The sequence below is a fragment of the Filicampus tigris genome, chromosome 11 (genome assembly GCF_054856515.1).
Source record: "Filicampus tigris isolate MCC_2025a chromosome 11, RoL_Ftig_1.0, whole genome shotgun sequence".
Classification (NCBI taxonomy): Eukaryota; Metazoa; Chordata; class Actinopteri; order Syngnathiformes; family Syngnathidae; genus Filicampus; species Filicampus tigris.
In genome coordinates this window covers 11,972,620-12,000,347 of record NC_141227.1, presented here as the reverse complement: position 1 = coordinate 12,000,347, position 27,728 = coordinate 11,972,620, and the positions used below count along the sequence as shown (strand labels likewise).

The following is a 27,728-nucleotide window of genomic DNA, read 5'->3' as shown; positions in this document are numbered from 1 at the left end:
AACACTTGTGCCTGCTTTGGGAGAAGATAATCACAAATGGAAAAGAAAGATGAGATTTTAAGTAGGTATTTTTCTTCTTAGTTCATCCCTTTAATTAAGAATAAGTTTTGGTAGTGAATAATTTTTTTTTTATTAATAATCAGGTTCTGGAAAATATATTACTGGAAAACATCAGGGAGCATCAATTTGCTTATTCTTTGAAAATATCCACTTAGATGACCAGGGTGACATTATGGGACATTTCATCTGCAGACATCTTTTAACGCTCCAGCATTATGATAATGTATGCTTATTGCTGGGTCACATTATTTGCTGAGATTAGACTGATTTTCTTAATGAATGCAACTGCAGAGCCCTTCTTTATGACTAAAATTCTAACTGGCCCATTACTGAGGAGTCCATCCAAAGCTTTTCTCCTTCTGCATATTTTTTATTCTAGATGCAAATTAAAAAAATGACAACAAAACATAGAGCAAGTATCTGTTGTACAGCTCTACAGCAATTTTAGGCGCATTGCACCACAGTGTGATACAGTTAAACCATACATTATACCCTGGCTAAATATTGAGTAAAATTGGCTTTAATTTTGTTGAATGGGTATCTTTTAACTGGAAATGATACAAAGAAGTGGCAAAATATTTTTGTTATGGATATTAATTTGAAATACACCACTGTAATTTTTTACATTTTTGCAAAATTTTCATGTCCCTGATCTTATTGAATAATTTTCAGGAAACAAAATCTTGATGATCATGGACATTTCTAATATTATTTAGAGCAGTGGTTGCCAACTATCAGGCCGGTCTGCAGGACATTTGGTTTCAAGCTTCACAAGCTAATAACTAAGTAAGCATGCAAGCTAGCAAAGATGAGTAACACAAAAGAAAAGAAAAGAAAACAGAACAAAAAAGGACCTTTTGAGAGCTTCTTTGAAAAGATAAAGAGACCAAATGATGAGGGAAAAAACAAGGTACGTTAAATAAAGCCTTCAAAACTGCTTCGTCACATGGAGACCATTGAAAGACAAGCCTGGATTAAAATCAAAGGTATTATATGCATTTCTTCATGAAATGTTAAATAAATGAGCCAAACATGATTCAATAATTCAAAGACCAAGGTCTCCTTAATTTGATGAAAAGGGATGCCAGTAACATTTTATTCATCAATAAATTTTATGCCGCAATAAATCATTTTTGAGAATTATTCAGTAAACGTGCCTGGCATAATAACATCATTAAAATATGATGCAAACAGAGTTGAGAGAAAAACAAACACTACAGATAGTAAAGCTTCAGCTAAAGTCCGTTGTTCAGTGTAATTAAGCCAAAACATGCTGAATGCTCACTTTGTGACTTACAAGACATTCTGTTCACATAAATTGATAATTCAACTATGGGCTTATTGGCCATTGATTTGTACTTTTTAGAGTTTATTTTTATTTTTTGGGGGGGCACCCCATAAATTATTTTATGGACAGGTATATGTTCCTCAAGATCCCCAATTAAGTGCAAAATCAAAGAAACCTCACTGGGTAGCAGTGCTTAATGTAACCCAATAGCATAGGTCTTACTTTTAATTACACAAATATAAAATTACAATCATTGGTATAAATGTTCAACTTGCAAACATAATTCATTTGTATACATGAACTGGATGTCACGCCACATTGCAAGTGAAATGAGATGAGGTGTAAATTTCATGTCAGTAGAACCAAAAGGGGTCAATAAATTGATGGATCACACACATTTAACTGGAAGAGTCTCTACTGGATGGTTTCATTGGCTCAGTACCATCAGTTGAAACAAAGAACTACTTGCTTGGTCTTTATGTGTATGGAAATCAAGTTCCAGGTCAAAAGCTAATGCGGATCATAGTCATACATCAGAGGCAACCAAGCTAGGACATAATACATCATTCTGTTACTGAGAAATTTTCCTGCCTGCTGCTTTCAAAGTGCTTCAATGAATCCTGAAACAAGTACATGCAAGAGTCTTTGCACAAGGTCATGCATTATACTGCGATCACCAAGAAATGACATTTTTATTCAGTTAATCAACATGTAAAGCACGTTCAAGAACTGCAGATTCTAGTCCTTTCTGGTTTGGGATTGGCTTTATTTCTAATATGTTTCCTCCTGAGATTATAGCTGCGTCGTATATCTTGAGTAGAAGTGAAACTAGGGAGTTGATTTTAATAATTTATGGCAAGAAGACGCCAAAGAATCAAACAGTGCAGCAATGCAAGATTGCAGTGTTGACTGTTTATTCTGTACAGTGGAACTCGTCGTTGCGTCATTTAAAGTGAATTTGGGGCAAGAACATGAGGGGAAATTATTTGCAGATAGTAAAACAAAAGTCACATTTTAGCAGCATCTCGCAAATTAGCTTCATGAGCAATGGGAATGAAAATGAATAGATCTGTCTCCACACACAGTCAGAGAGCAATGGGGCCTTTAAATCCAAAGGAGATATTTTGCAAAATGATGTATAATGCAAGGTGTGGGTAAGCTGAATGCCTCTTTTTTAAATGCCTGGACTAAGTAAGGCAGTTGATTTCAATACATGCATGCATCCTTATATAATCTGAAAAGTCACTATCACTATTATTGTACTGCATGTCTTAAAAAGCTTCATGTTTTATTGAATCAAATGACCTGTGTGAGTCTTAGGTTGGGTGAAGGCATTCCATTGTTTAACAGCACTGCACTTATTCTCCCTGCCAGCCACATTGACACTCATGCGTTTTGCTGAAGGTTAATGATAGACTGACTCACAAAGCTCCGCGGATAGCTTGTCATCCTAAAACCTATGGCCCTGTAGACTTGAGCCTCATTGCGGAGTGACAAGGTTGCATTATAGAATATAATACTGACTTGTTCAGGGGTATGAAGGAGAACATGTTTGCTATACTACACCAATATTCTTGCATAAATGCCTCCAGGACATGACATTTTTCCATGTGCAAGGTCACAGCTGTCAGAGGTGTGTCAACACAAATACGACCCCAACATGCCCAACAGCACATATTATCAAAACATACACCGCATGCTACAGCTTATGAGGAATGTTTGAAAACCCTAGCATTTGGTAGAATGTGTTTATTTGCTTTCTTTGGGGGTGGTGGTCGCATCTAAACCTGTGTCTGTACATATTTATCTTACATCCTGCTTCAGTTTGGGTCACAAAATTCTAAAAAACACAATTCAATTAGCATTATTTCTGTTTGCCATGTAAAAGAGAAAAGCTTTTCGGGCTACAGATTGAGAGCTTAATTGTGTTAACCTTTATGAACCATTGTATCTATCACTTATATATTCACAAAACTGCATCTTGTCTGCGTGCTGACTGAGCATGTAAAGACCATGTCACGGCAAGCATTTTTCTATTAGTTAAATGTGACACATATAAAAATACTGTATATCTGAAGAGCCCTTCTCTTTAATACTGAACTTTACATATTGTATGGCTTTATCGTGACAGCATGAAGGAACACACAAGACAAGCCTGAAGTTTTTACCACCTGAGTCATTTGCTGTATTCTCAAATTCTTATGTTTAATAATGAGCAATAAAGCAAAATTATATGCACAGTGGAGCCTCTCAAATACCCACAGAATGGAACCAGTGAGAGGAAAAGTGTCATGAACCAGACATGAAATTTATTAGAAAACGGCAGCCTACACTCATATCTGGCCTGGCGACTAAGCCATAATAGGTTGACATAAAAAATAAAAGAGGAGGATCATTATGTAAGGGATCCTTGTTTAGGATTTATGTGAAGATAATAATAACAATAATAATAATAATAATTTATTAAATAACTTTCTGATGGCAACGGTTTGAACTTTGATCACATTTATTCAATTTCTAATATTTCCTATGGGATATGTATTCTAACTTCGACCTGAGAGGTTCAATGTTACTGTCAAACCTTAAATTTGAACGCAATGTGTGTATGCTGTAATATCAAACTGAGTTTCATTCACATCTGATTTAGACTTTACATTGGACATACATTTAAATATAACATGAAAAAGAAAAACAATTTTAAATATTCATATGCTTATATTTATGTTACTCTAACCAGGTTGTGAAATGTGCTTGTTTTCGAACAACAGTAGATCTACTTGATGCTCTAGTGTTCACAGTGAGGCAGATGAGCATGAGGGGAGAGGTGAGCCAAGGAAGCAGGTAGTTACGGTGCTATGTGTGTGAATGAATGTCGTGATCCAATGTGGCCTGGGATTTTACGGGGCCCAAATGTACCAGGCAAAAAAAACGGTGGCTGTTGATTTACAGTGGGCATGAATCTGGATCAGGAATCTTTTACTGCTCTATCGCCCCTGCTGCCACCGCCCCCCACCCCTTCTCTGTAAACCTCCTCTGTGTCTGTATGCCGACATCAAACATAATCGCGCAGCTTTAAATCACAGATGCCTTGGAAAAGACACTCTCCGGCAATAAGGACATTGATTGTGAAGTCTGACAAGGTGGCACAATATACTCTCCAAACATCCTGAGCCATTAATCCTTGCAAGCACATTGACACTGAAATCAGCAGGAAAATCAAGCTCTGCAGGCTTTTGGGTCATGAGAGAGAGAAAGAGAGAAGGAAAGAGAGAGAGAGAGAGAGAGAGAGAGAGAGAGAGAGCCAGAGACATGAATCTGCAATGATACCTCCCCTGACGAAAGCAGCAAATACCCAGAAAAAGAGAAATCAATGCGACTGAGAGAATCCGTCAGGGTTTTGTTTCCCACTTTAGACTAGCCCAGCTTCTTTCAATCTGCATCATTCAGCATGTAATGTGCCTGCAGTCTAAACCCACTTACCTCCTCATCATCCCCTTCAGACAAAACAAAAACTTACATCTCATTTATTCTTTTTTACAAGTACATTTCCTGGGTTCAAAGAGTGATTAATACATTGCAAGTGTTGAACGTTTGTTTTCCTTTCCAAACACAGCTGTGAGAGGAGAGAGGGAACATTGGAAGGTACCTCTCTTCGCCTTCAAGTCAAAGTCTTTGGCCGCAGAAGTGTGTTTAGAGCTGATAAGAAGGCCGATGGCTCTCTCGAGAAATGGACTTTCGTTCTTTAACCGCGGTCTTTTCTCGATTGCGAGCAAGAGAAAAAAGCAAGATGTCTCTTTGTTGCCTGTTGGTGTAACACACTGCAAGCCCCTCCCACTGCAGCCTCAACAAATCTGCTACATCATGCGTATGAATTCCTTTCCTGCCACTTATATGCCGAGATAACATGTAAAATCAAGAAAAGGTATAGACGTGGTGCAAAAATAATGCATGAGATGTATAATGCATAGATTGGTATGTGCTGTATCATCCAGTTATTATACTGTGTCTTAAATGTTAATATCACCACTGATTATGGACATTCATATATATACAAACAAATAACAGATATGCTTGCTCCATATGCTTCCCTTGGCTCTATTACATGTCAGTCTCATAGACAGAGCGTGCCGACGCCATTTTGGACATTTGGCGGTTGTCACTTGTCCGGAGTAATTTACCCTGCTGCTTGATGTTTCTTCATGCCATCGACATTTAATAGTCAAGGTTGCCTGTCGTCACACACGGAAATTCGAACCACATTAATCCGTACAGTCTTGTGTATTGGGGTTAACATGTTGACTTCAAAACAGGGTTTCTTCAACCACATGTGCTTCCACAGTGTCTTGGTAATCCTCTACCTGGAGTTACTGGTCTCTGCCAGTCTGTTGTTCATGATGCCCAGGGCACCCACTCCCCCAGAGAAACCGTTGTGGCGTGAGCTGCCACAAACCGTCCTGGGATACCCATTGGCCGACTCAGAAAGCTGCTTCTGCATGATGGCCAGCGACACCTTGTTGGAAGCAGCCAAGTCTTTCATAGAGATCATCTCCCCGGACATTCTGCGGCCCTCAGTGTCACTGTCACACGGGCCATCCATGTATGGCGGATGGCGACCCTTGGAACCCGGCCGGATGGCGTTACGTCTACCCAGGAAGGTGCTGGCCTTATTGCAACGCTGGCAAAACAAGCAGCTCATCTTCTCCAGCATCCAGTTGAGCACCTGCTTGATAACGATGGAGATGACGTTGAAGAGTGAGTAGATGCAGCACACTCCTGTTAACATGAAAAGGAAGTTGGCCACCCGGTAGAGGCCTTGGTATTCGTAAGCTGCAGTTTGACTGCTAACAAAGTCCCCAAAGCCGATGGTACTGAAGGTCACGAAGCAAAAGTACAGTGAATCTAAGTAGGTCCAACCTTCCACGGGGGTATACATGGCTGAAGCACAGCAGGAGATGGTGATAGCTGATAGGCCTAGAATCAGCATCACATGGTAAACGGACGGTTTCCACCCGGGGAGACAGAAAGCCGAGAAGTCCCGGTGAACCCCCGGTGGGAGGAGGCCGCTGTTTCTGATCCGTCTCTCCCTCACGGCCTTCATGACAACTGCGAGGAGTGTGATTATGCGCTCCAGGAAGAGATTAAAGAAGAGGATGGTGGCAGCGCAGCCCAGGAGCCCATAGAAGATCAAGAACACTTTGCCTGCAACTGTCACAGGTGTTGTCATCCCAAAACCTGTAGAGACAGAGGAAAATTTCCACATTAGGAGTGTAATTCTTTTTGTTGTTCAACTCTTGGGATGTGTTTAGTAGAGTCCTGCCACAGGTCAGACTGAGACTTTTAAGAGGCTTAGAAATACAGTATGTATGTTTTTGAGAAAAATATATGACAAGGACTGCAAAGTGTAAATATGTGTTTGGTATTGCAACACAATAGACCAGCGGTCTTCAATCCTGTTCCCGAGGTCCGCTGTCCTGCCTGTTTTCCATCTCTCCCTGCTGCAACACACCTAATTCAAATGATCAGATAATCAGCAAGGCCTGCAGAATGATGGGTAATGATCCTGATCATTTGAATCAGGTGTGTTGCAGAAGGGAAATATGGAGAACAGGCAGGACAGCGGACCTCAAGGAACAGGATTGAAAACTCCTGCAATAGACCCAGGTTGAGATTCCCACTTAATTATTCCTCAGAAGTTTAGGACGGGCCTATTAATTGTAAAGCCCTCCGTTGTGTCGCCTTCGGGAGAGGGGATTCCTGTGTAAATTGAACCAGGAAATGGGTGAGACATCGGATTGGATTGTAATGAGGCATGGGACATGGCCTGTTTGCACAAGGGGAAGTTAGCATGATGGAGTATGCTGTCACAAAGGTTGTTGTACTCTACCTGACCTGGCTATCATGCCAAAGTGTTTGGATTGTTGGTATTGTGGTCAGTGCACAGTTTTTTTTAAAGACAATACATTTATGTTCAAATCTGGATTATTTCATGGTTCATTTGGCACGTATATATGCTGTTTACATTCAGCATGCCGATTTATTCTGCATTTAGTTTCAGACTTCTTGCTAGTCCTGTCGTTGAAGTTTCACCTGGTCTTTTCAGTTCTTCTTCAGTATCTGATAAAGGACTCGGTAGGTAATGCTGAGGCTGCTGAATCTGTGCTTTTACTGTTGGTGGGAAGGCAAAATTCAAGGACAAAGGGTCAAAATGGGGATACAATGATGCCTGTTAAATGTCTTAGCTAAGCTTATTTTCCCCCAGTTTTAAAGTATGGCTCCCTACTATCATCTGATTTCCTAGTCAATTACTTTAAGTGTTCAAGCGGAGGCAGAGAGGCGTGCTTGTCATTCTCAAGTGTCACAGGTCCAGCACTCAGGTAACCTCTATGTGACAGATGTTTGAGTGCAGAAATGTTCCTTGCAGTCTAAAATTCCAGTACATTGTTATTTTGTGTATGTGTTAAGTGGTGTGCATATATATTTATTTTTCATGTGTTACTGCGCTTTTTGTAATTAGTGGTGTACTCGAAACATATGTAGTAGTAATGACCTGTGAGAAGCAGCATTGTGCTGTAGGGTATCTAGAGTGCAAATAAGAAGAAAGAATGGCGCCAGAAGAAATAGGACAAGCTAAGCTAACTCCTTGCTTATCTGGTGTAACTACGTTATGGCCGCAAACTCTTCTGTTTATTTTGGCAAATAACTTGTGAGCTATGTTACACAGACACTCCACGCAATCAAACACTGTATTTGTGTCTGGCATAATCACGATTCAGGACGCTTCCTAATTGGCTACTGCTGTAGATCATGTCACAATCACGGAGCCCGGTTCTCGACCGAAATAGGTATAATACATATATAATACACAATAATACATTACGACTGGAAATATTGACGTGGTTTAACATTTACAGTCAGCCCCAACTGGTTTACAGGCAGATCGGAGAACAAAGATTACTCTTTACACACCCCACACCAAAGGATAATCACCCAGGATAATATTTCATCCGGCAATCTAGCTTTTGCTGGGGAAAATGCTCAAATTTGGGCTGATTTTTGGTCTGCATGTACTGCACTTGAGGTGCAAAAAATCCTCCACAACTGTGAAAGGTATTAACTTTGAGGATGAATACAAAAATAACACCTCATAAAATGGTATTGGAAATTACATCTTTGAATCGTTGATAAAAACAAACATCTGCATTTTATACTTTTCGCAATGATCAATATCAGTCGGAATATACACACTCACACACATATTTAACCTTATCCGTTGAACAGCCACAGAACATTTGTCAACAAATGGACTTGTACTGTGAAATCAACATTTCCTTGATCTTTGTCACTTCCGGGCCAAGGTCAAGTGATTTTTCCATTTTAGTGATGCTTCATTTGAGACTTCTCTAGCGAAGCACTTTTTTCCTTTTGCATTTGAGCACCTTTATAACCACCCTTGGCCAGTCATAAATGACATCAATATCGAGACAGCACTTCCTTTATGGTACCCAAAATGGCTTCATCGACCTTATCTTGCTCACTGACAAGCACTCTCGTGAGGGCTGTTGACATCCTGGGCCATTTACTGTAGATCAGGACTGATTGACACATATGAGATGGTTTCAAAAATACAACGGAGATTAAAACCCCACACAGAATACATGGGTTAAGTAAAAGTTTTACACAAAAGTAACAGCCATGTACCCGTCAGCATTATGTTAGCGGTAAAGTCCACTAACAGTCAACGAGGGAAGATGATAGTTAACTCTTCTCCAAATTAACCTCTGAGACGAAAACCTTTGAGTTTCATATTTATAATTAATTAGCAGCCCAATTCTCTTGCAGCCCAAGTGAAAACCTAAGGTCTTCTTCTAAGCGAGCAGAGAGCCTCTTGCGCACAGTCTCTCATTACCAAGCAAATGACCTAAGAGAGGCAAAAGCACCAGGCATCGATTGAGCGTAGCATTACAGAGCTATTACTCTAGAGCAGAGTGTCAAAATGGATTAGTCACAACAGAACAAGAGCAGAACGCAAAGGACAGGCATGCTACAACTACACCTGGATGCTTCAGGATGACTTTATTCACAAAGATTCCTGATTAGATGTGGAAGCCAACAGCAGAGACTAATGATGCTGCCGACCTCAGTGATAACATACTCTCTGCGCCAGCCACGACGAACCATTTAACTCAGCAGAACCCTATAAGAAAAACATGTGTGTGCTAATTCCACCAGAGCCCATAGAAGCATATTTATTCATCACCATTAACTATGCTCATCTCCACAGGAGAATGATGTTAATAGCTAATGATTCTTGCAAATGTAATTACACACCAGAGATTCGAGTAGGAACAGAGATTGCACCATTTGTATCAATAATTTACCACTTGACAGATTTAAGAGCAAAAGAAGATGCTGAATTGGTTCTCGGGCACAGGGAGGCGAACATGTGGTGTTGCACAATAAAGCGCTTTTTCTAGACTGGACATATCATCACATGTGCTCAGCAGAAATTAGAGGGACAACACACTTTATAGCAGTTCTCTCTCACTACACCCAGATGGCAAATTGTAATGACCACTAAGTCAAAACAATAAGATGCCATTTCTTTTGCCGTGGACAAAATAATCAATTAATAGGTTTTAGTCCTAATTTTAGTCCCTGGGTGATACACAATTATATATTATAGAGATTATCTATAGCATTAATAGTTAATCGTATTATCGGGCAATGTTGTACCAGTAGGAATGCATAATTAAGTGATGCGAGTAAAGATGTTTTTTGAGTTAAGTGGCTGCAACAGAAGGACCTAAATTTTGTTTGTACGGGGTGTTTATTTTGGCATGTGAAAGTGACTACAAATGCACTGGGAAGGCACTCCATTGTTAATTTATATATGACAACCTGCCATAAAGTGTATTCATGCCCAAATCTGACAAGAGAAAACATTCCATGTCGAGCAATGTCAAGCAAGGAAATAATTGATAATGTAACTAATTTCTCATTTGGATGGATTGAGCCTGGAACTTTAACGTCTTAGTTCCCTTTTTCTTTCATTTATGTTTATTTCCCGAACCAGCAGGGAGCTCTTTAGTGTAAAATTGTTGCCGCAGAACCTGCTGTGTCTTAATGCACCAAATAGAGAAACAAAGTGCAAAACAACTGGTGGTGGAGCACTTGGAAGGTAAAAATTCAGATTTTTCCCTCATGTATAATACCAGAAAATGGTGTTCATTGTTCCCTGAAGAATTCAGCCAAAACAACAAAAACATTTACATTATGCCATATTTATGGGAAAGTTTTTTAGAAAGGAAGAAGGAATATACTTTTTGTGTAGCAAAGGCTATTAAAAACATGAAAACATAGATTAGTTAGGGTCTATTCCCAGCTTGAATTTTTTTGTCACCTAATATATTCCACATTCCTTGTAGTCGTGTTAAGTGTATCCAAAATTATAGCATCACAATGACAGGAAGGAAAGGGAAGAAAAGTAAGTGATTGACTGACAGACACAGCTACGTGTGATCCGGATGGAAGGCCCCAAGTGCCCACTTCACAGATTTGTAACCTCCGTGGTCAACTTTGCATCAGAGGCTAATGTAAAGTTGCACCTACCGACTATGAAAACTGCAAAAAAAAAAAGTTAATTTGTTAACAACCTTTAGAAACATCAGGGAACCAGTCTTCAGAGTTTTCTTCCTTTTCTTTTCCAATTCATTTCTCATCCACTACTTTAGGTGGGTGTTTCCCAACCTTTATTGAGCCAAGGCACATGTTTCACATCAGAAAAAATCACACCACGCAGCAAAATGATTCACTAAAAGTGGCTATACGGTCATTATGTACCTTCTGTCATCTAGTTGAAGAACATTTTATTGTTTTGCCTGTTACTATACGTGGTTGGCATAAATAAATTAACAAAACCATTTTTTGAGAAAAAATATATTTTTTTGTCAAAATTATTGACATTGGAAAATTTCCTTCGGCACACCTGGTGATCTCTCATGGCACACTAATGTGCCACGGCACACTGGTTGAGAATCACTACTTTAGGATATAGTACTGCAAATTACAAAGGCAGCCAAACGTCTGAAAGAGTGATCAAAGGCCCATTTCCTAATTTTTAATAAAAACAACAAAATCCCGTGTAGCTGCTATTCAAGTCTGGAACAAAGATAGCGTCTTTGCACCATGCTACAAAGCCAACTCGAAAGTTTGTGCTGGATTCAAGTGAGTAGTTTTTTAGTTATACTATTAGCAAACAAACTAAAATGCACTGAACCGAAGAGTAAATACTCACTTTTAACGACACTGTTAGTGGTACATGTAGTTTGCAATGGTGACAAGCCAATTTCAGTTTGATGCAATGCAGCTCTACAACGACAAAGTACAATACAACAATCACAAGAATATCACATTGTTAAATCAATAATCCCCTCACGATGTCAATCAAAACTGTATTACGTTGCTGGAAGCAGAATGCTCCATCTAGTTCTTTTATTGGAGCTCTTTACTTTGTGCACCTAAATATAGGCAGTTTTCTCATGATGTCACGGACTGCCATGCCATGTTTGAGTTTGATGCATTGTTTTGTTGCAGTGCTTATTAAGTGTTCCAGAGAATCCTACCGATCGCAACCACAAACATGGCAGGCAAACAAATACTAATCATGTAATAGAAAACTATCTATATTGGTGGGTTAACGTATTTATGTGGGATTGGATGAGAAATGCTGTAGCAATATTTTAATGCATGGTAATCTCAAACGTATTTGGAAATGCTAATAACCTGTTGAAAATTGGGTCTAAAATCACTTTTACAAACAACAGACAGGGTGTGCTAAAAAAAAATGCATTGATTCTACTGGATGAAAAATAGCCTCTCAAGGGCAACCATCATTGAGCTGAGTGTGTGAGTCAGACATGACAGAAAAAATATCCAAAATATAGCCATACTAAGATCGAAACTAATACTGAGAGCCCTTGAAGTAAGGGATAGGTATACAGTCACGTCTTTTGAAGTAGCTTTGAATCTTCAGGGCAGTGACTTTTATTACGAACATCTCCAAACTCAGGGGAAGAGAACTGAAAGAGTCATCATACAAAGGTTTTGCAACTAACAGTCCAAACTGTGTCTTTCATTGGCGCCCTGTGTATTTAATTAAAGTGCTTTATAAACAAGCTCTCAGTCCAACTGGCTGCTCCCACCAGTGGGAATGGTCCTAAATTGGTCTGAAGGAAGAAGCAGAATACAGCAGGCGTGCCCACTGCTCTGATGATTGTGTTTCGATGACAAACAGGAAATCATTAGTCATGGGGCAGCATGGTTGGGGTCTATCGGGGGGACAGGACAGAGTGACCGAGGAAGAGATGACAAGAGACATTATTACCAGGCCATCTGTTGAGGAGCTGCCAAGATTCCTGGCACTGTACTCTATTTGATAAGAGGAACACTCACACTATGCAAGCATATTATGTAATAGGTAACATATAGGGTGATGTTTTTTTTTGTTTTTTTTTTATGAAAACACAAGGACACTACCAAAGTCGATCACAATCAGTTCCATGATGCTGGATTATTTCAAAGACACTGTAAAATGAAACAAAATAACAGCCACTGTCAATTCTATTCCTGGTTCTTGGGTTATCATTGCATTCTTCCTCTTTGCCATCGCTTTTACCCATCTTTGGTGGCATCATGAAGACACAGGAAAATCAAGCAAAATGCACTTGTGGAGTTAAATATTTGGGGGCTCACTCAGCTGAAGGCTTGCAAGTTTTAATGTTTGAACTCCAGGTTTTGCTTGTGTTTTGAGCCATATTTTCCAAGAAAAGTTTGGTTAAATATTCCACTTTAAAATGGTAGCGTACCATGTTTTTGAGCAGGTGCAACACATTGTTTGTGTTCTTCATCCACTTTTACGCAGTCACTTGTTGGTAAGTGGAATTCTTGGTGCTGCCCAACATCAACACCAAAAATAGACCCAGTCAAGATCAGACAAACACAGAAAAGAATACCGGTAACCCACAAAATTGCAGTATAACAATCCAATTGAATTATACAGGTTCATGTTGATGTTGATCCCCTACTCTGTATTTAAAAATACATCAAATACATATATAATATAATGCATTCAGTAAATACCAATAATACTAATTTTGTAGTAAGTATTGTATTGAGTAAGCATTTAACGATCACTACGATGCAATGTATTTGCAGTAATTTAACTTAAAAGATGTAGCATCAACTATAAATCTGTCCACTGCAACACATGGTGAATGAGAACACAGATTTTAATTTTGGGGAATTTGTTTTTAAATTAATTTAGATAATAATAATAATAATAATAATAATAATAAAATAATAATTAAAGGACAGTTGTACCTTTTTGTATGAAAGGATTTTCTGGTGCATTCAAGACTCGTACAATGAAGATATGCAGTACTGCAAATGGTGACATGGATGTGTCCTTTTATGGGACTGAAGAGCCATTGAGCCATCAGATTAATAGCTTCCCCATGATAGATCCAATGGCCTTGTCCTTGGCTTTTTCATGACACTGTAGATGCCCTCCATGTTTGAATAAGAGCTGAGTGTCATAAAGCTTTCTGCTATTATCCCCATAGAGTAAACACACATGTCCGGATGGAGCCTTTGAAACACTGGCGCTCTGAGATCATATTCAGCAGAATATGCTGACACAGCTTCTCTGTGATGCTACATAGAATTTGAAGAGTTGCAGGAATCTCTTGAACATCATGAAAAATAGGTCTATTAAATCTTGCTCATGTAATAAGTAGACAATGAATGCAAAGGGACTTTAAAACAACTTTAAAAGGGATTTTGTAACAGTGAAAAACAGCAAGATGGCTCAGTTAGATGATAAGGCCATGTTCAATCACCAGTAAATAGATTTTTTACTCTCTCATTACTCACTTTGTTTAATTTCCAGTCCACAAGCAGGAAACTAACAGATTTACCGGCCACAATATTAGATTCAACTACACAATCTGAGCAGAACCAATACAAAAGCTGTATCGAAAATTGTACTCTCGGTTTTCATTGGTTGGGTCAGGGTTTGTTTTCAGGGGAAGTCAAGTCAAAAACTGTCTTTACATTTGATGCGTCTCCTTTTGTATAAACACAGCATTCCGATTAATTGTTTGTGGAATATGAATTAAGCAGAAAAATCCACCTGTTTTATCCAACTCATTGGCAGCCATTTTTCCTTGTACCGCATTCACATTCTAAACACATGCATGTTAGGTTCACTGCATGACTTTAAATTGTCAGTGGGCGTAAATGTGAGTGTGAATGGTTCCCTAAATGTCCAGGAAGAGGCTGCTGATTGATCCTGGGGGGACCTTGCCTCGCACCCAAAGTGTTTTGCCTTTGGACTTGACTTTTGGACAGCTCCAGCTCACCGTCGACTCGGCTGAGGAAAAATCCTAAGGAAAATAGAATGGAAGTCTAACAATGTGCATGTTCTAAACTTTCCAGAAAGAGTTGCCAGAACACACTATACAAAGACTTTCCACTGACAATGTTATTATTCTTCATTTTATAGAAGAAATTATTGTTTATAATATCCATCAATACAACACGAAAGCTTTTTTAAGGAGTCGTAAAGACATGTCGCCTGACATGTAGATAATTTCTTACGGGAGCAGGACTTCTAAATTGCAAAATTAAAATGCCTTCACTGCGAATCCATTTACGGATTCGAATGAAGAGTGTTGAAGAGTTTAATTAATTTGAATTGTTGTGTTAGAAGAATGCTTTAAACTCTTTCTCCAGCAGCCGAGCTACACAGTATGATATTGCAGAGAGGCTGTTTATTGCAATCACAGATTTCAATGATGAATAGTTACAGTGATCCATTTTGTTGTTTCTTTTGATGCAAATAATTACATATTATATCAGCAGTTGCTCTAATATAGTAGTTGAACTCAAAACATTTTTGTGTGTACAATGAAAATGTTAAAACAGCGGACACAATTGATCTCCCTGCTCCTCTGCAAAAGCAAAAACTAACCTTTGTTACTCCTCTGGTACTACATCATAAGGCAGAATATTGATGGAAAGTTCCTCCCACCCCATTACATTTTAGTGCCGTTTATACGGAAGAATCACCTGTAAAAAAGGTGTAAGAGTCCCACTTTTAGCGGGCATTGTAAAAAGGTTTTGATGAGCTATTGTTGCAGATATTCATATCCGTGTAATGATGTTTGGATTATGATCCATGGCTGTACCTAAAACTACCCCCAACAATTGCTCATTGTGCTCATCCTTTTTCAGGTGCCCATTAAAAATTAATGCAGCTATATTCTGCCTTTGTTTTGGTAGTAAAACTTCAACAAACCATTTGAGGACGTTTGTTGTTGTTTGCTTTGAGTCTTATATTTGAGAACAGGATTTTAGTAGTGTAGTGGAGGCAAGTATCCACCAGAAGCTCCAGAGCATGAGCATCTTCATAATTAAGAAGCTGAGCAATTTCTGGTAAAAGAAAAATGTGACAGGAGCAATCCACCAAAGCCTACTCCTTGAGAAGCCAGGCTTAGACATGTGAGAGAAGAACTCAATTGAGGCATCGGGTCAAGGCAGCTACGGGAGAGGCAAAAACTGCCCTGACTGCAGTCACTACACTCGGGATGGCTGGATGGAAAGGTAATGAAAGGGCACGGAAGCAAAGCGCTATTATTGGAAATCCTTTTGTCTTTACCAAGAAGCTAATTGGCCAGAACCGTAGTGTCAATCTTAAATATCCTTTAGGAAATCAGCCACCACCACAGCATCACAGTCAGTGGTGACTACAGAGATCAAGAACAGAGCCCATACAAGGATTGGACAGTCCAAAACTAGAGACCCTCAAGCAGTCAAAGCTGCAAGATCTGGTTTTGTTCCTCCTGGTTCTAGTGGAGTATCTTACGAGATATTTCTGATCTGATTCTAAGTTCTGGGGTATTTGCCAGATTCCATGTCTCCAGTGATCTAGAAATTCTGACCTGCTGGTCACTCACAAGAAAAGCGACTGCTTCAATCAGAGCAGTTGACAAGGTTGAACATTGGCCCAGCTCCACAAGAGGCCTTCTCACCACTGCTCATGACTTGCAGCTCCAAGTTGAGCTCAGAAAGCAGCTCAAGTTCCCAGGCACTATTGCAACCACTCGTGCATAGATACGGTTTTGATATCAGAGTCAGCCAAGCAGGTGTTTCTGTAGGAACTGACTGTCAACAAGAAGGATCATCCTAACATGAGATGTCCAAAGATGCAGAGTTCATCGCTAAATACGACAGCAATAGCTGGAAAGTCTGTTGTGAGACAACTGAAGTGAGGTGTCGAGGCTACTTGCATACTACTCATTCTGGTGTACGCTAAAGCTCCTTGGTATGAAAGGACTGTAGAGCAGGAGAGCCTCCAAGAACATCAGGGAGGGCGCAGAAAAGGTCTCATGGCGGCTGTGGATCCATAGGGGGAAATCTGTGAAGCAACTTGCCACTTTACACAAGCTAGGAACTGCTCAACCAGGAAAGGGTGTATGATGAAAAAAAACCTGAAACATCCTATGACCCCAGATGTATTGAGCCCAGACTGTCCAAGTAACACCAGTAGGTGTATTCGAGCACAGTATTGCACTGAATAGCATTTACATTGAAAGGATTGCTCTATTAAGTGGTTTCGCCCAGAGGAAATAACTTGTCTATGTAATTGTTCTGCTTATTTCAGATCATTTCATGAGCTATTTTCTGTTAAACTACACTGTCACTATTGTTTTCATCAGCTGGTAGCTCTTAGAATCATTCACACAGCAGCTCAGTCTTTTTCATTTTAGGGCGATTGGATGAGTGCCAAATAGTCCTGTTTGGCAACAGCTGCTAGCTTTTACCACTGATACCTATTAAAGGTGACCCGAGGAGGCTGTTGTGCTCACTGGGCATTATTGCTTTTTGTCAAGGCAAATTTTTTTATATCTTTCAATTGCTAAAGTGTCCGACGAGGGTATTTTTTAAGAAATGTCGTGAGTGCAGATGTCCTGTTAATACAGAAATCGACTTGCACGTCAACCTTCCAAATTGCCCTCAGATATACAGAGATTTTATTTTTTGCTTAGCATACAAAAGGGCATGTGTGTAACTCATCTTTATTGTGTGGACCGTGCCGTCTGTATTGTTGGAGATTCCCAGGATAGATTCATCTTAAACAGCAGAAAAACATCTTAACTTGCTGTCCAGATTAGAATGGATGAGAAAAAGGGTCAGGTGACCGCAGGGTGCAAAGGACACACTGAGAAAATTGTCTCTTCGCTCTGCTGATGCAGAAAGCAGAATCAGTGAAACGCTAATCATTTTGAGGAGGAAGAAATTCAGAAAAAGCTGCTGTGTCCTCTAAACTGTTCTGGGGATCACTTCGCTGCCATGATTTGAGTCTATGAGTTACAGTATGTAGGCGGGTGGACGCCCTCGCTAGTCAGCATAGATTTATGTCCCGCAGTGAAGCTGCAGAGGTGTGCACAGATACATATAGGGCTTTACGGTCGAACGCACACAGGGCATCATTAAGGCCTTTAAAGTGGCGTCTGGGATTTTAATCTAATAAATGTTTTGCCAATTTCAGCAGATATCTTCCATTTAGCCTCCCATGTGCACCCCTTGCTTTGTAGCTGTGACTCGTGGGTCGTCCGATACCACTTCAGCCAATCAGGAACACAGGCCATCATGCTTGTAGACTGTTACTGCTTCCTTACCTGAGTAAAGTTGTTGCCTCAGAGCAGCGGAAAGTTTGAATCTCAAACTTTTCTGTTTGACTAGAGTTCAATTTATGTTGCAAGTGTGAATGTGAGTCTCAGTGGTTGTTTGCGTCTGTGTTTCTAGGGTGTTCGCACCCCATCGCCCTAAAATGGCTGGGATAGATTTTGAATGAGTCACGTAGACAATGGGTAAAATGATACCAACATTATACTTCTGTCTAAATCTATTGTATCTGCATCTGTTAGATCGGTATTTTGGGCCAAAATAGCGGCCGCACCAGCTGCTCTGTATATATTTTCGTACTCCATGCCAATAGATAACCATCTACTTCTTTTACTTGATAATGTAATATACTATGTGAAATCCTTGTAGTCTGTGATGGCGTACAATTGGTGCTGAACCAATTCAGGATTGTTTGGTCTTGGCAGAGCTCTTCATTGCGCCATTTTACACATATCATACCAACAATTCCTTATAGCTGAAGTTTCAGAATTTTCAGTTGGCCATTCAAGCAAGATTGATTTTTATGGCCTTCTGTGACTTTAACGTGAGTTGGCTTTTGTTGTCATAGTTACAATGAAAACTTACTGCCTGACAAAATGTCACACTTGAGCGTTGGAATTGCACTGTAATCTACTTTTGTTTTACTGTCTTTGACTTGTTAGTCAAATAAAACCAGACCCACTATGCAAAGCAAGAGACCTTTACAACTAATTTACTTATTGGATCAGATGGAAATCCGAATGACCCTATGGTGGACAGAAAAATATTCATATTTTGTAATAATACAAAGCTACATTATTTTAAGTTAACCAAACAATATGATCTTTTTGGATAATTACATATTGTTACTCTTTGTAGGAAATACTACTTTCTTGAAAGAACACGGAATAAATGTGCTCTCTATCTTTCCGTGCTATTTTTAAGTTCAGTTCAGATAAGTCTGCTTTCAAGTAAATATTCATTATGCTTCACTCTGCTTGATTCTCCTTTAACTTAGTTGCTGTTCTTCATTGCCTCCCCTATAACGAAACCATTTCGTGCTGAGCTCAGGACTCCACACTATCTAAAGAGACCCCCAGTGTTGTTGCTGTGACTGCAGGTCCTCTGTTGTCCATTTTTAACAGTGACATTTCATCTGAGTCTGTCATTTCACAGAGCAGCATGGCACATCTAAAGAAACAGGAGGGCAGAATGACGTCGTTGTGCAATGGTGCTTTCACTAAATGTGGTTGCAATCAAGCTATGACTCCAACTATGTTTGGGAAGCCCTTGTTTCATTTTGGCTTGTTGGTGATGTCCGTATAGCAGAGGTCTTCAATCCTGTTCCTCGAGGGCCGGGGTCCTGTCTGTTTTCCATCTCTCCCTGATGCAACACACCTGATTCAAATGGTCAGATAATCAGCAAGGTCTGCAGAAACTGGAGAACGATCCTGTTCATTTGAATCAGGTGTGTGTTGCAGCAGGGAGAGATGCAAAACAGGCAGGACGCCGGCCCTTGAGGAACAGGATTGAAGACCCCTGCTGGATAGCCATTGCATCTGTACTTTCACTGTTCTACCACAAGCTTTTGTATGTCCGCATGGTCAGAGCTGAGCCTAAATTTTTGCATATCCTCATGCGCAAATCCAAATTGATAAATCCCACACTTTGAATGTTCGTACACGCGCTTGATAAATGAGGCCCATAGTGAAGACTTCCTGAGCACTGGAAATTAGTTAAAGCGGAAGTTAACCCAAACATATTTTTTTCAAGAATATGTTGTATGCAGGCCCACTAGTTAAAACACAGCATTCTGATTAATATTGTGTTTGTGGAATATGAGTTAAGCAGCAAAATTCACCCATTTTTAGCCATCTCATTTTGTCACTTACTGTTGACTGAAGTTGACATCACAACTGCTCAGGGCTCAGATAACGAGCAATCACGGCGCAGCTTCAGAAAACAGGTTAGCTGTGATTGGTCGTTAAATGGCTAAAAACAGGTGGATTAACGCTTATTCCTCAAACGTAATATTTATCAGAATGTCTTGTTTCAACCAGTGGGCTTGCATAGAACACATTCTTGAAAAAAAAATGTTTGGGTTGACTTCCACTTTAAGTAAGATTCCAGTGATGTCCCCATTTTTTTGTCCTGCTTCACCGGGCGTCATCACTTGATTTGTTAGGATAGTAAAGGTGGAAGAGTGTTTTATGTGTGCGTTTTGAAATATCAACTTCCTTTAAAAATTGGGTGACAATTTCAAAAGGAAGTCATGAATCTCCTTCACTTTATGGTTTTGTCATTGACAAGACTGAGTGTGACTGAATGTTGTTGTACTTATTTGTTTAGACTTGTCATAAAACATTGCCTGTACAGTTACCGTAATTGTTAAGTTTTATGATGGCAAGAAATCCACCTTGTAATGGATTATATCTGTTTAGATTTTTTCTAAAATATTTCCAAATCCCCCCAGAATTGCAAGTCGACCAGCATCCGAAAAGATAGCGCTTGAACTTTGTGGTGCCGCTGTTACTAAACAGAGAGGATTTTTAACAGACAGCACAGTGTTTGAGCAATTGGTACATCCACATCACTCTTCTAAGGTTCTGGGCTCAAATCTTGCCTCTGACCTTGCTGTATGGAGTTTGCATGTTCTCACTGTGCTTGAGTGTGTTTTCTCCTCGTACTTTGGCTTCCTTTCTCACTCCGAAAGCATGCATGATAGGTTCTTTGAAGATTCAATTGTTCAGAGAATGTGAATTATTGTCTGCTCGACTATTCCAGCATGTATATAACACCTCTTGGCCCAATTGAGTGTGCGTTGGCTCTGGCCAACTCATAACTCTATTAAGGAAAAGTTCTACAGAAATTCGATGGATGGATTGATTTTAAACAAAGATGCAGGCATGTCTTTTGACAGTGTAATAGTTGTACAGCAAGACTTTGGGAGCAGCAGACTTGCATCAAGACAAATTCAAGCTATATGGAAATGGTGTCTGGGATTGCAAATTACTGTTATTGGTTATAACCTATCACAAACCACATTAAAAATGACCTCACTAATCACAAGCACCAACAGTAATAAACATACAGTTGGTTTATTGTCAGAGAGGAAGCACCAAGCCGTTTAATGTTAACAAGAACACAAGTCATGTGATCTATTAAATCGTTTGAATGCCAAAATGCACATTTCGTTTAGATGGGGGCGCATTGTCTTATGCCCTCAAACCATCATTCATGATTTTTTTTTTGTAATTGTCACAGACCTGAGTAAGCCAATTCCTTGCTTTTTAATGAATGTGTATTACATTGCTTATCTGTTTTCCGTATTTTTTTCTCACTATAACCATTTTATGTTGGCACCATTCCGTAATTTTATGGTGAAGTAGTTGCTCTATGGCATAATAGTGCATTTATGGTTTCACTCAATATATTATGCGCTATATCAAATTTTATTTGGCCAGTTATCTTTTATTGGCATTGTGAATATACCTTTATGTATAAGAAAATTTGTCAAACGATGACAGAAACTCATTTCCTTAAAATGTATGGAGTTGTTTTATATCCATCTAAAATGTATAGATGCGAGGCACGTGACACTTTGTAGCCCAAGACAGCACAGATGAGATGAAAAGCTACATGTATTTGTCCGTCATCATATGCCCCAGTTAAATAGGTACTTCCATGTTTTTGTCCTCCAATGGCAGTGCCATTACAACGCTCCAGACACATCATCATTTACACGTCATTATACAAAAATGCTATATATACTGCAGTTGCAGCACCATGCACACGCCGCATGAACATAAAGTGCACATTACAGTGAGACTCATTATCCCGATGAGACCACCTTAATTACTTTATTATAGCATCCACCTGGATTCAGCTGACTGACGTGCCGTGCACCTGGATGGTAGAAGGGCTCCGTTATTATGCTACCGCTTCACATCCCCGAACAAGGGCTTGTTTGACATGATCTTACCTCTTCCACTCCACCTGCTCTGTCTAAAGGGATCCAGTAAAAATACTTAGCATAAAAAATGTTTTAGAGTTTTAATGTTCACTATCAGAGGGGTATTGCTTTAACATAAACTAATGACTGTGGTTGTAGTTTGGTTTGGTGTGGGAATGAGAGAATAATGCTGCGTGTTGGCGTTACCATAGCATTGATGTCGCTTAACTTCTACGGATGGCAAATTTGACATTTGTTGGGGCTGAACCAACAGTTGCAGCCACGAAGGGCATTGAATGTTGCCTCAATTGCATCATGAAAAGATTGTTCTAATAAGCACCTGTATTTTTACTTTTTTTTTTTTAACAATTAATTTTAACAATGCAGGACTGAAAAAATCTTAGACCACTATTAGATTTATTGTTCGGCAATAAAATAATGACAGCGTTTGTAACTATAATGCCTTTGAATAGAGAATAGAAAGCCGATATTGATAAAAGTGAAAACAATTTACAGGGCTTTGTATTTGGGTTACTATGTCCATCTGTTTTTCTTAGTTAGAAAGTTGCTTCCTGGTTAATGGAGATATGGAGCACAGAAGCATGATGCTATTATGATTTTGGGGGTCCAGATCATCACCAAACTGAAATGAAATATAATTGGTTGGTCCTTCATGCACTGTTCCGCGACACACTTTCGTGGACATTTGTTTTGTATTCATTTGTCAAAATGTACTGTATCCTATTAGGTTTCACAAGTCATAATGGCCGTTGCAAAAAGGGTCACTATAAAAACGTAGCTTGTGGTGCCTTTTGTTCGGACAGTGTCAGTGACAGTGTCAATCAAAAGGCAGATTTTTTTTTTAATACTGTTGAATGAAATCGTGCATCTGTCCATTGAGTCCTTCTATGCTTTTCAAACTGTGATTCTGTTCCTTGTCTGCACTTGTGACTTCTCTGTGTGGGTGGCTATAAGTGTGACGGAGCCTGCAGCGTTAGCCTGCCAGGAGCAAAAAGAGGAAAGGCAATAACCCAATGTGCAAACCGGCAGCTGAATATGATATGGAAAACTGCTTTAATTGGTTTGACCCTCTTCATCACTGCAGCACACCTGATTCTACCATGAGTACTTCCGAAGAACAAAGAACATCTCTAGGATGCCGTTGAAGCATGAAAATTAGCCGAAATTAGATCTTGAGCCCTATAAACAGATTTGGAGAGCTGTTCTAATTGGCAGCCATCAGCTATCAATCAGCCTCAAAGGTTATAAATAGCAGATGATGTATTAATAGAAATTTCTGTTTACCGAACACACTCAAGTGGCACTTTATTGAACAGTGAATTATCTTTGAGCACATCTAAGGCAGGGCAACACAAATGCGTTGGATGGAGAATCAACAGCCACTTGGGCTTCTATAAGAATATAAGAGTAATAAGTATTTGGCTGATTCACTTAGTCAATTCTTTGCCCTAGTATCTCAGATCCTTTACATTTGAAAAAAAATGTTTGCTTTTTTTGACCATTGCATTTTTTGACCAATAGTCAAAAGTTGAAAGTTGTCACACTCACAGCCAACAGAATGTGGCAGTAACAATATGATCAACAAGCAATCCAGCACATCCTGCTTCCCTTGGACTACTGATGCATTATCTGAAATTTACTGTTCGCTGTGGCCAAATTAATTATATAGCTGGTCTTATTTGAATATCACTCTGTTTTTGTTAAGAGACAACCGGGTGAACTTCAATAAGTGGAATTGCTTGTATAGATCTGCTGCCCTGATGTCACTTAATATAATAGGTTGTTATCAGTTTTCTGTCAAAGCCGCTGTCACAATGCCGCTATTGTCATTATTTTTGCAGAACTTGGGTGGTGTGAACTGTTACTGTTTGGGACCCAGGTGATCTCCTGAGCTGATGTTTTGTTATGGAAAACATGCATTGTGTTTGCCACAAGGAGCAGAGAGAAGGCCACGGTTTGAATTCATCCATAGGGGATCACCAACTTCATTGCCAATACATCTAAGTTGACTCTGCAAAGAATATTGCCTCCTCGGGTATCATGAATATGTTCTTAATTCCATAATGCATCTAGTAGTCTGAATCATTTGCTGGAAATCAATGATGAATCAAAATCATTGGAGTGCGTTGTATGCGTCACTACTGAGTTTGTGTTTTAGCCATCAAACCAAGTGTGAATGCATGCAGTCCAGTGTAAAAATAGTTTTGTATTTTTCGAAATAGTTTGTTTTGATTTCATTTTGACTTTGGATTTTTGAATTCAGTTCCTTTCAATTCGTTTTTTGAGGAAGTTTTTTGTTTAATTATGTTTTTTAAATTTTCAAAACTGTTTAGTTTTGGTGGAGTTTTAATTAGTTTCAATATTAGTTTTAGTTATTTTTTAATCACATGGGGTGTTTGTTGAGTGCAAGATAAAAAAAAGATCACTAAGTATTGCGTAATAAAGTAAAGTAAATTGTAATCTGAAATGACTGCTTGACCCTCCTTTTTCTGTATAGACATACAGAAATACTGAAATAAATACATTTAAAAAAGCTCATGTATGATATTAGTTGACAAAGATGAAAACGAAGGCCATTTTGGGTAATTATAGTTTTTAGTTAGTTTTATAAACATAACAGATTCAGTTAGTTTGTTTTTAAGCATCTTATTTTTTATTTCATTTCCTTAACCATTTTTTTTTTTCAATTTTAGTTTTGATTTTGTTAGTTTTCGTTAACTATAGCCTTGATGCAGGCCCAATGATGCACATCCATCCATCCATCTAGCCATTCATTGTTCCATTCTACGCTAAAGTTCAAAGGCAGCTGCTGGAGCTGAAGGCATGTTGGACCAGTTGCCAATCAATCGCAAAGTGACTTTGAATAGCCCATGGACACAACAAAAGGTTCTGTGATATTCATTTTGCTGAAAATAGTCCGGTCAACCTTTTTACCCTTATTGTGACAGCTTTAACAGAAAATGCCTTTTTTGCTTGATTGAGCTCTGCGGTATTCGCCCAACTTGGCAAACACGCCAACTGCAACTCGAGTGTAGGCTGACCAAATGTAGGCAACTTTCATCTTTCCCAGCCATACTGTGCTGCCATACAACGGTGAAAATCACTCTGAATCCACTATGACAACAGAGTGGGAGCTGGAAGTGCTTGGGAGGATTGTCTAGAGCTGCAGGGGGATGCCACTGTGATAACACCTTGTGTGGGGAGGCCCCATATCCCTTTCATATCAGCAGCTCATGCCGCACACAAGCCAAAGGGGTGGGGGTGGTATGCAGATCAAAGCGAGATGGAAATCCAAACAGAAACCCATGCAAGCGCATGAAACACTTTGGAGCGAACCTCCGAATCACCCCTTCCCAGCCCCCCACCGTCCAGACAGAGACGGCTGACTCAGTTTATGGGTTTTGTTTGTCGGAGGGAAGAATGTGCGACAAATGAAGCACAAAGGATTTCAAGCAGACACACGCACACAAACACAGCCTCCTTCTCAGCGAGTGAGTTGCATGTATTGCCCTGGAGCTTTCTGTTTGTGTGTTTTGTGAAAGAAAAGTGGAAGGAGCACAAGGAGAAGATCAGATGAAAGCAAATATGTCTAATGAGTTACCGTTTTGGACGTGTACATCGTTCATTTCAAGTGGATCATTGTGAGTATACTCCATATGCAGTATGGTGTGTAGAGAGCAAGGTCGGGCAGCGACTGTGTCACTCACATCTTCCATCATCTAACTTTATGCTCTAGGTGGGAGAGTAATAGTCATCATATATGCAGGCCATCACCTCAGCATTAGCCCACGGGATATCCTGGGAGGGACACTTGCTCTTTTCTGACCTATTGGACGAGTAAATGTTACAGGGGGTGGTTTGGGAGGGGATGCAGAAGGGGGCACTAGATGACATTCCAGTTGGTTTGAATGGAAATGTGGCTGCACCCATGGGTGCTGTCCTATAGCTAGAAATGAGTGGGCTGTTCCAAATGGCAAGCAGAGTCAGATGTCACCCCCTTGCCAAAAGTCCCTCACAGCCAAAATATAACACATGACTTAGGGAAAAAACAGCAATGCTTGCACCCGTGATATTCTGCATGCAAGCCAGTGAAAGGAGGCCTATGGGACAGAAGCCCACACCTGTCAATTTTGACATTCATATTATTGTTATTGTCTTGATACACTGAATATAGTCATTTGTGCCATGGGATTTTGTTTGCGTACCACATGTTCATTTGGGACAAGTTCATACTTGTGTTTTGATTACTTGTGTGTTGAAATGTGCAAGAAAATCACAACACTTGTGAGTGGGATACACTCAAGTACAGCATGCTTAGATAGATAGATAGATAGATAGATAGATAGATAGATAGATAGATAGATAGATAGATAGATAGATAGATAGATAGATAGATAGATAGATAGATAGATAGATAGATAGATAGATAGATAGATAGATAGATAGATAGATAGATGGATGCTCTAGATGTAGTTTATGAACGCAGTACGATGAAGTATAGTTCTATACTACTATGATAATAAACATGTTGTCTAACAATGTGTATGTGTGTGTGCGTGCGAGCATGCATGCATATATGTATTAAGGTTCACTGATAGTTTTGAAGTAAAAACGTGGGAACTGGGAACTGCAGGAAATTGTCCGTTTCACTTAATTGATCAGAATTTGTTTTTTTAACCACAGCGTGCCATGAGATCTTTTTTTTAATGTGAACGGTGTGCCTCTCTTGGAGGCTTAATTAAGTTTGGGGAAAACTGCCTTAAAGTGCTCACCTGTAACAACTAATTGTTTTTTTATTGAAATGTGTGTGTCAGGAAGTTAGAAAATGAATATGTTGAGGAGATTCAGGATGCAAGGGGCAAGGGACAAGGAAATCACTTGATGCTGCATACTGTAGATTGTAACTCATAGATCATAAAACACCCACCTATGGTTGACACCACAGTTCCAACAAAGTAAAAAGCCCCTGTAAAATCCCATCGTGGTCTAAGAGCATCAGCCCGGATCCCAGCGGCGATGGCTGCCTCGTACTGCCGCAGGAAAGAGTTAAGCTCCCCCAGGCTGATGTTGAAGGTCTCGCTGAAGTTGCGGAGCGTCCCGTTCCAGCGGCCGTGAGCCCGCAGCTCGGAGGGCCTCTCGATGGCCGAGAAGACCGCAGCGCCGCACAGCAGGTAGAGGATGATGAGGAGTGCGAGCAGCACGAAGCGGCCGTTGTCCTCGTTTAAGTGCAGGGAGCGGCAGCCTTGCAGACGCTGGACAGGCATCATCCAAATTTCAGCACTACTCGCGCGTCGGACAGCGACAAGCTCCACATCGGAGGAGGCATCAAAAGCAGCGGGTGGGCGCTCACTGCACCGCCGTCACTGCACTTGCCCGGGATGCCTCTCCTTTAAGTACCACGGCACCCCGTCCCATGGTGGAGTGGGCATCAAAGAGGCTCCACTAGGGGAAATCCACCACTTTACACGGACCCACCGAGGAGCAAGAGTTAAGGAGAAAAGACACGGGCGCATTGTGTCATGCTTGATCGCCGCACGCAATCGTTGCCCAAATCCAACCGGGTGTCTCCCCCTGCAAAAAAATAAAAAATAATGATAAAAAGAAAGAAATAAACTAAGGCTGAATATAGAAGAGCTTTCCCGCAGCGTGTCCTGCGGCCAAAATGTTTCAAACACAGTCTCA

The 27,728-nt window shown here is 39.9% G+C and overlaps 1 protein-coding gene across 1 annotated transcript; it reads right to left on the bottom strand.

Annotated features, from left to right (window-relative positions):
* Positions 1-1,433: 1,433 nt before the first annotated feature.
* Positions 1,434-27,728, bottom strand: kcnk12 (potassium channel, subfamily K, member 12). The gene is made up of 2 exons (XM_086045076.1): positions 26,974-27,728; positions 1,434-6,580 (listed from the first exon to the last, which is right to left on the bottom strand). Exons 1-2 carry the CDS (start codon positions 27,311-27,313, stop codon positions 5,703-5,705), a joined length of 1,218 nt encoding a protein of 405 aa, XP_085901202.1. The 5' UTR covers positions 27,314-27,728; the 3' UTR covers positions 1,434-5,702.

Coding starts and splice junctions, on each gene's coding strand:
- kcnk12 (XM_086045076.1), bottom strand. CDS start 27,313: ATGATGCCTGTCCAGCGTCTGCAAGGCTGCCGCTCCCTGCACTTAAAC. Junction 6,581..26,973: donor AACTGTGGTGTCAACCATAG/GTGGGTGTTTTA, acceptor CTGTCTCTACAG/GTTTTGGGATGACAACACCT.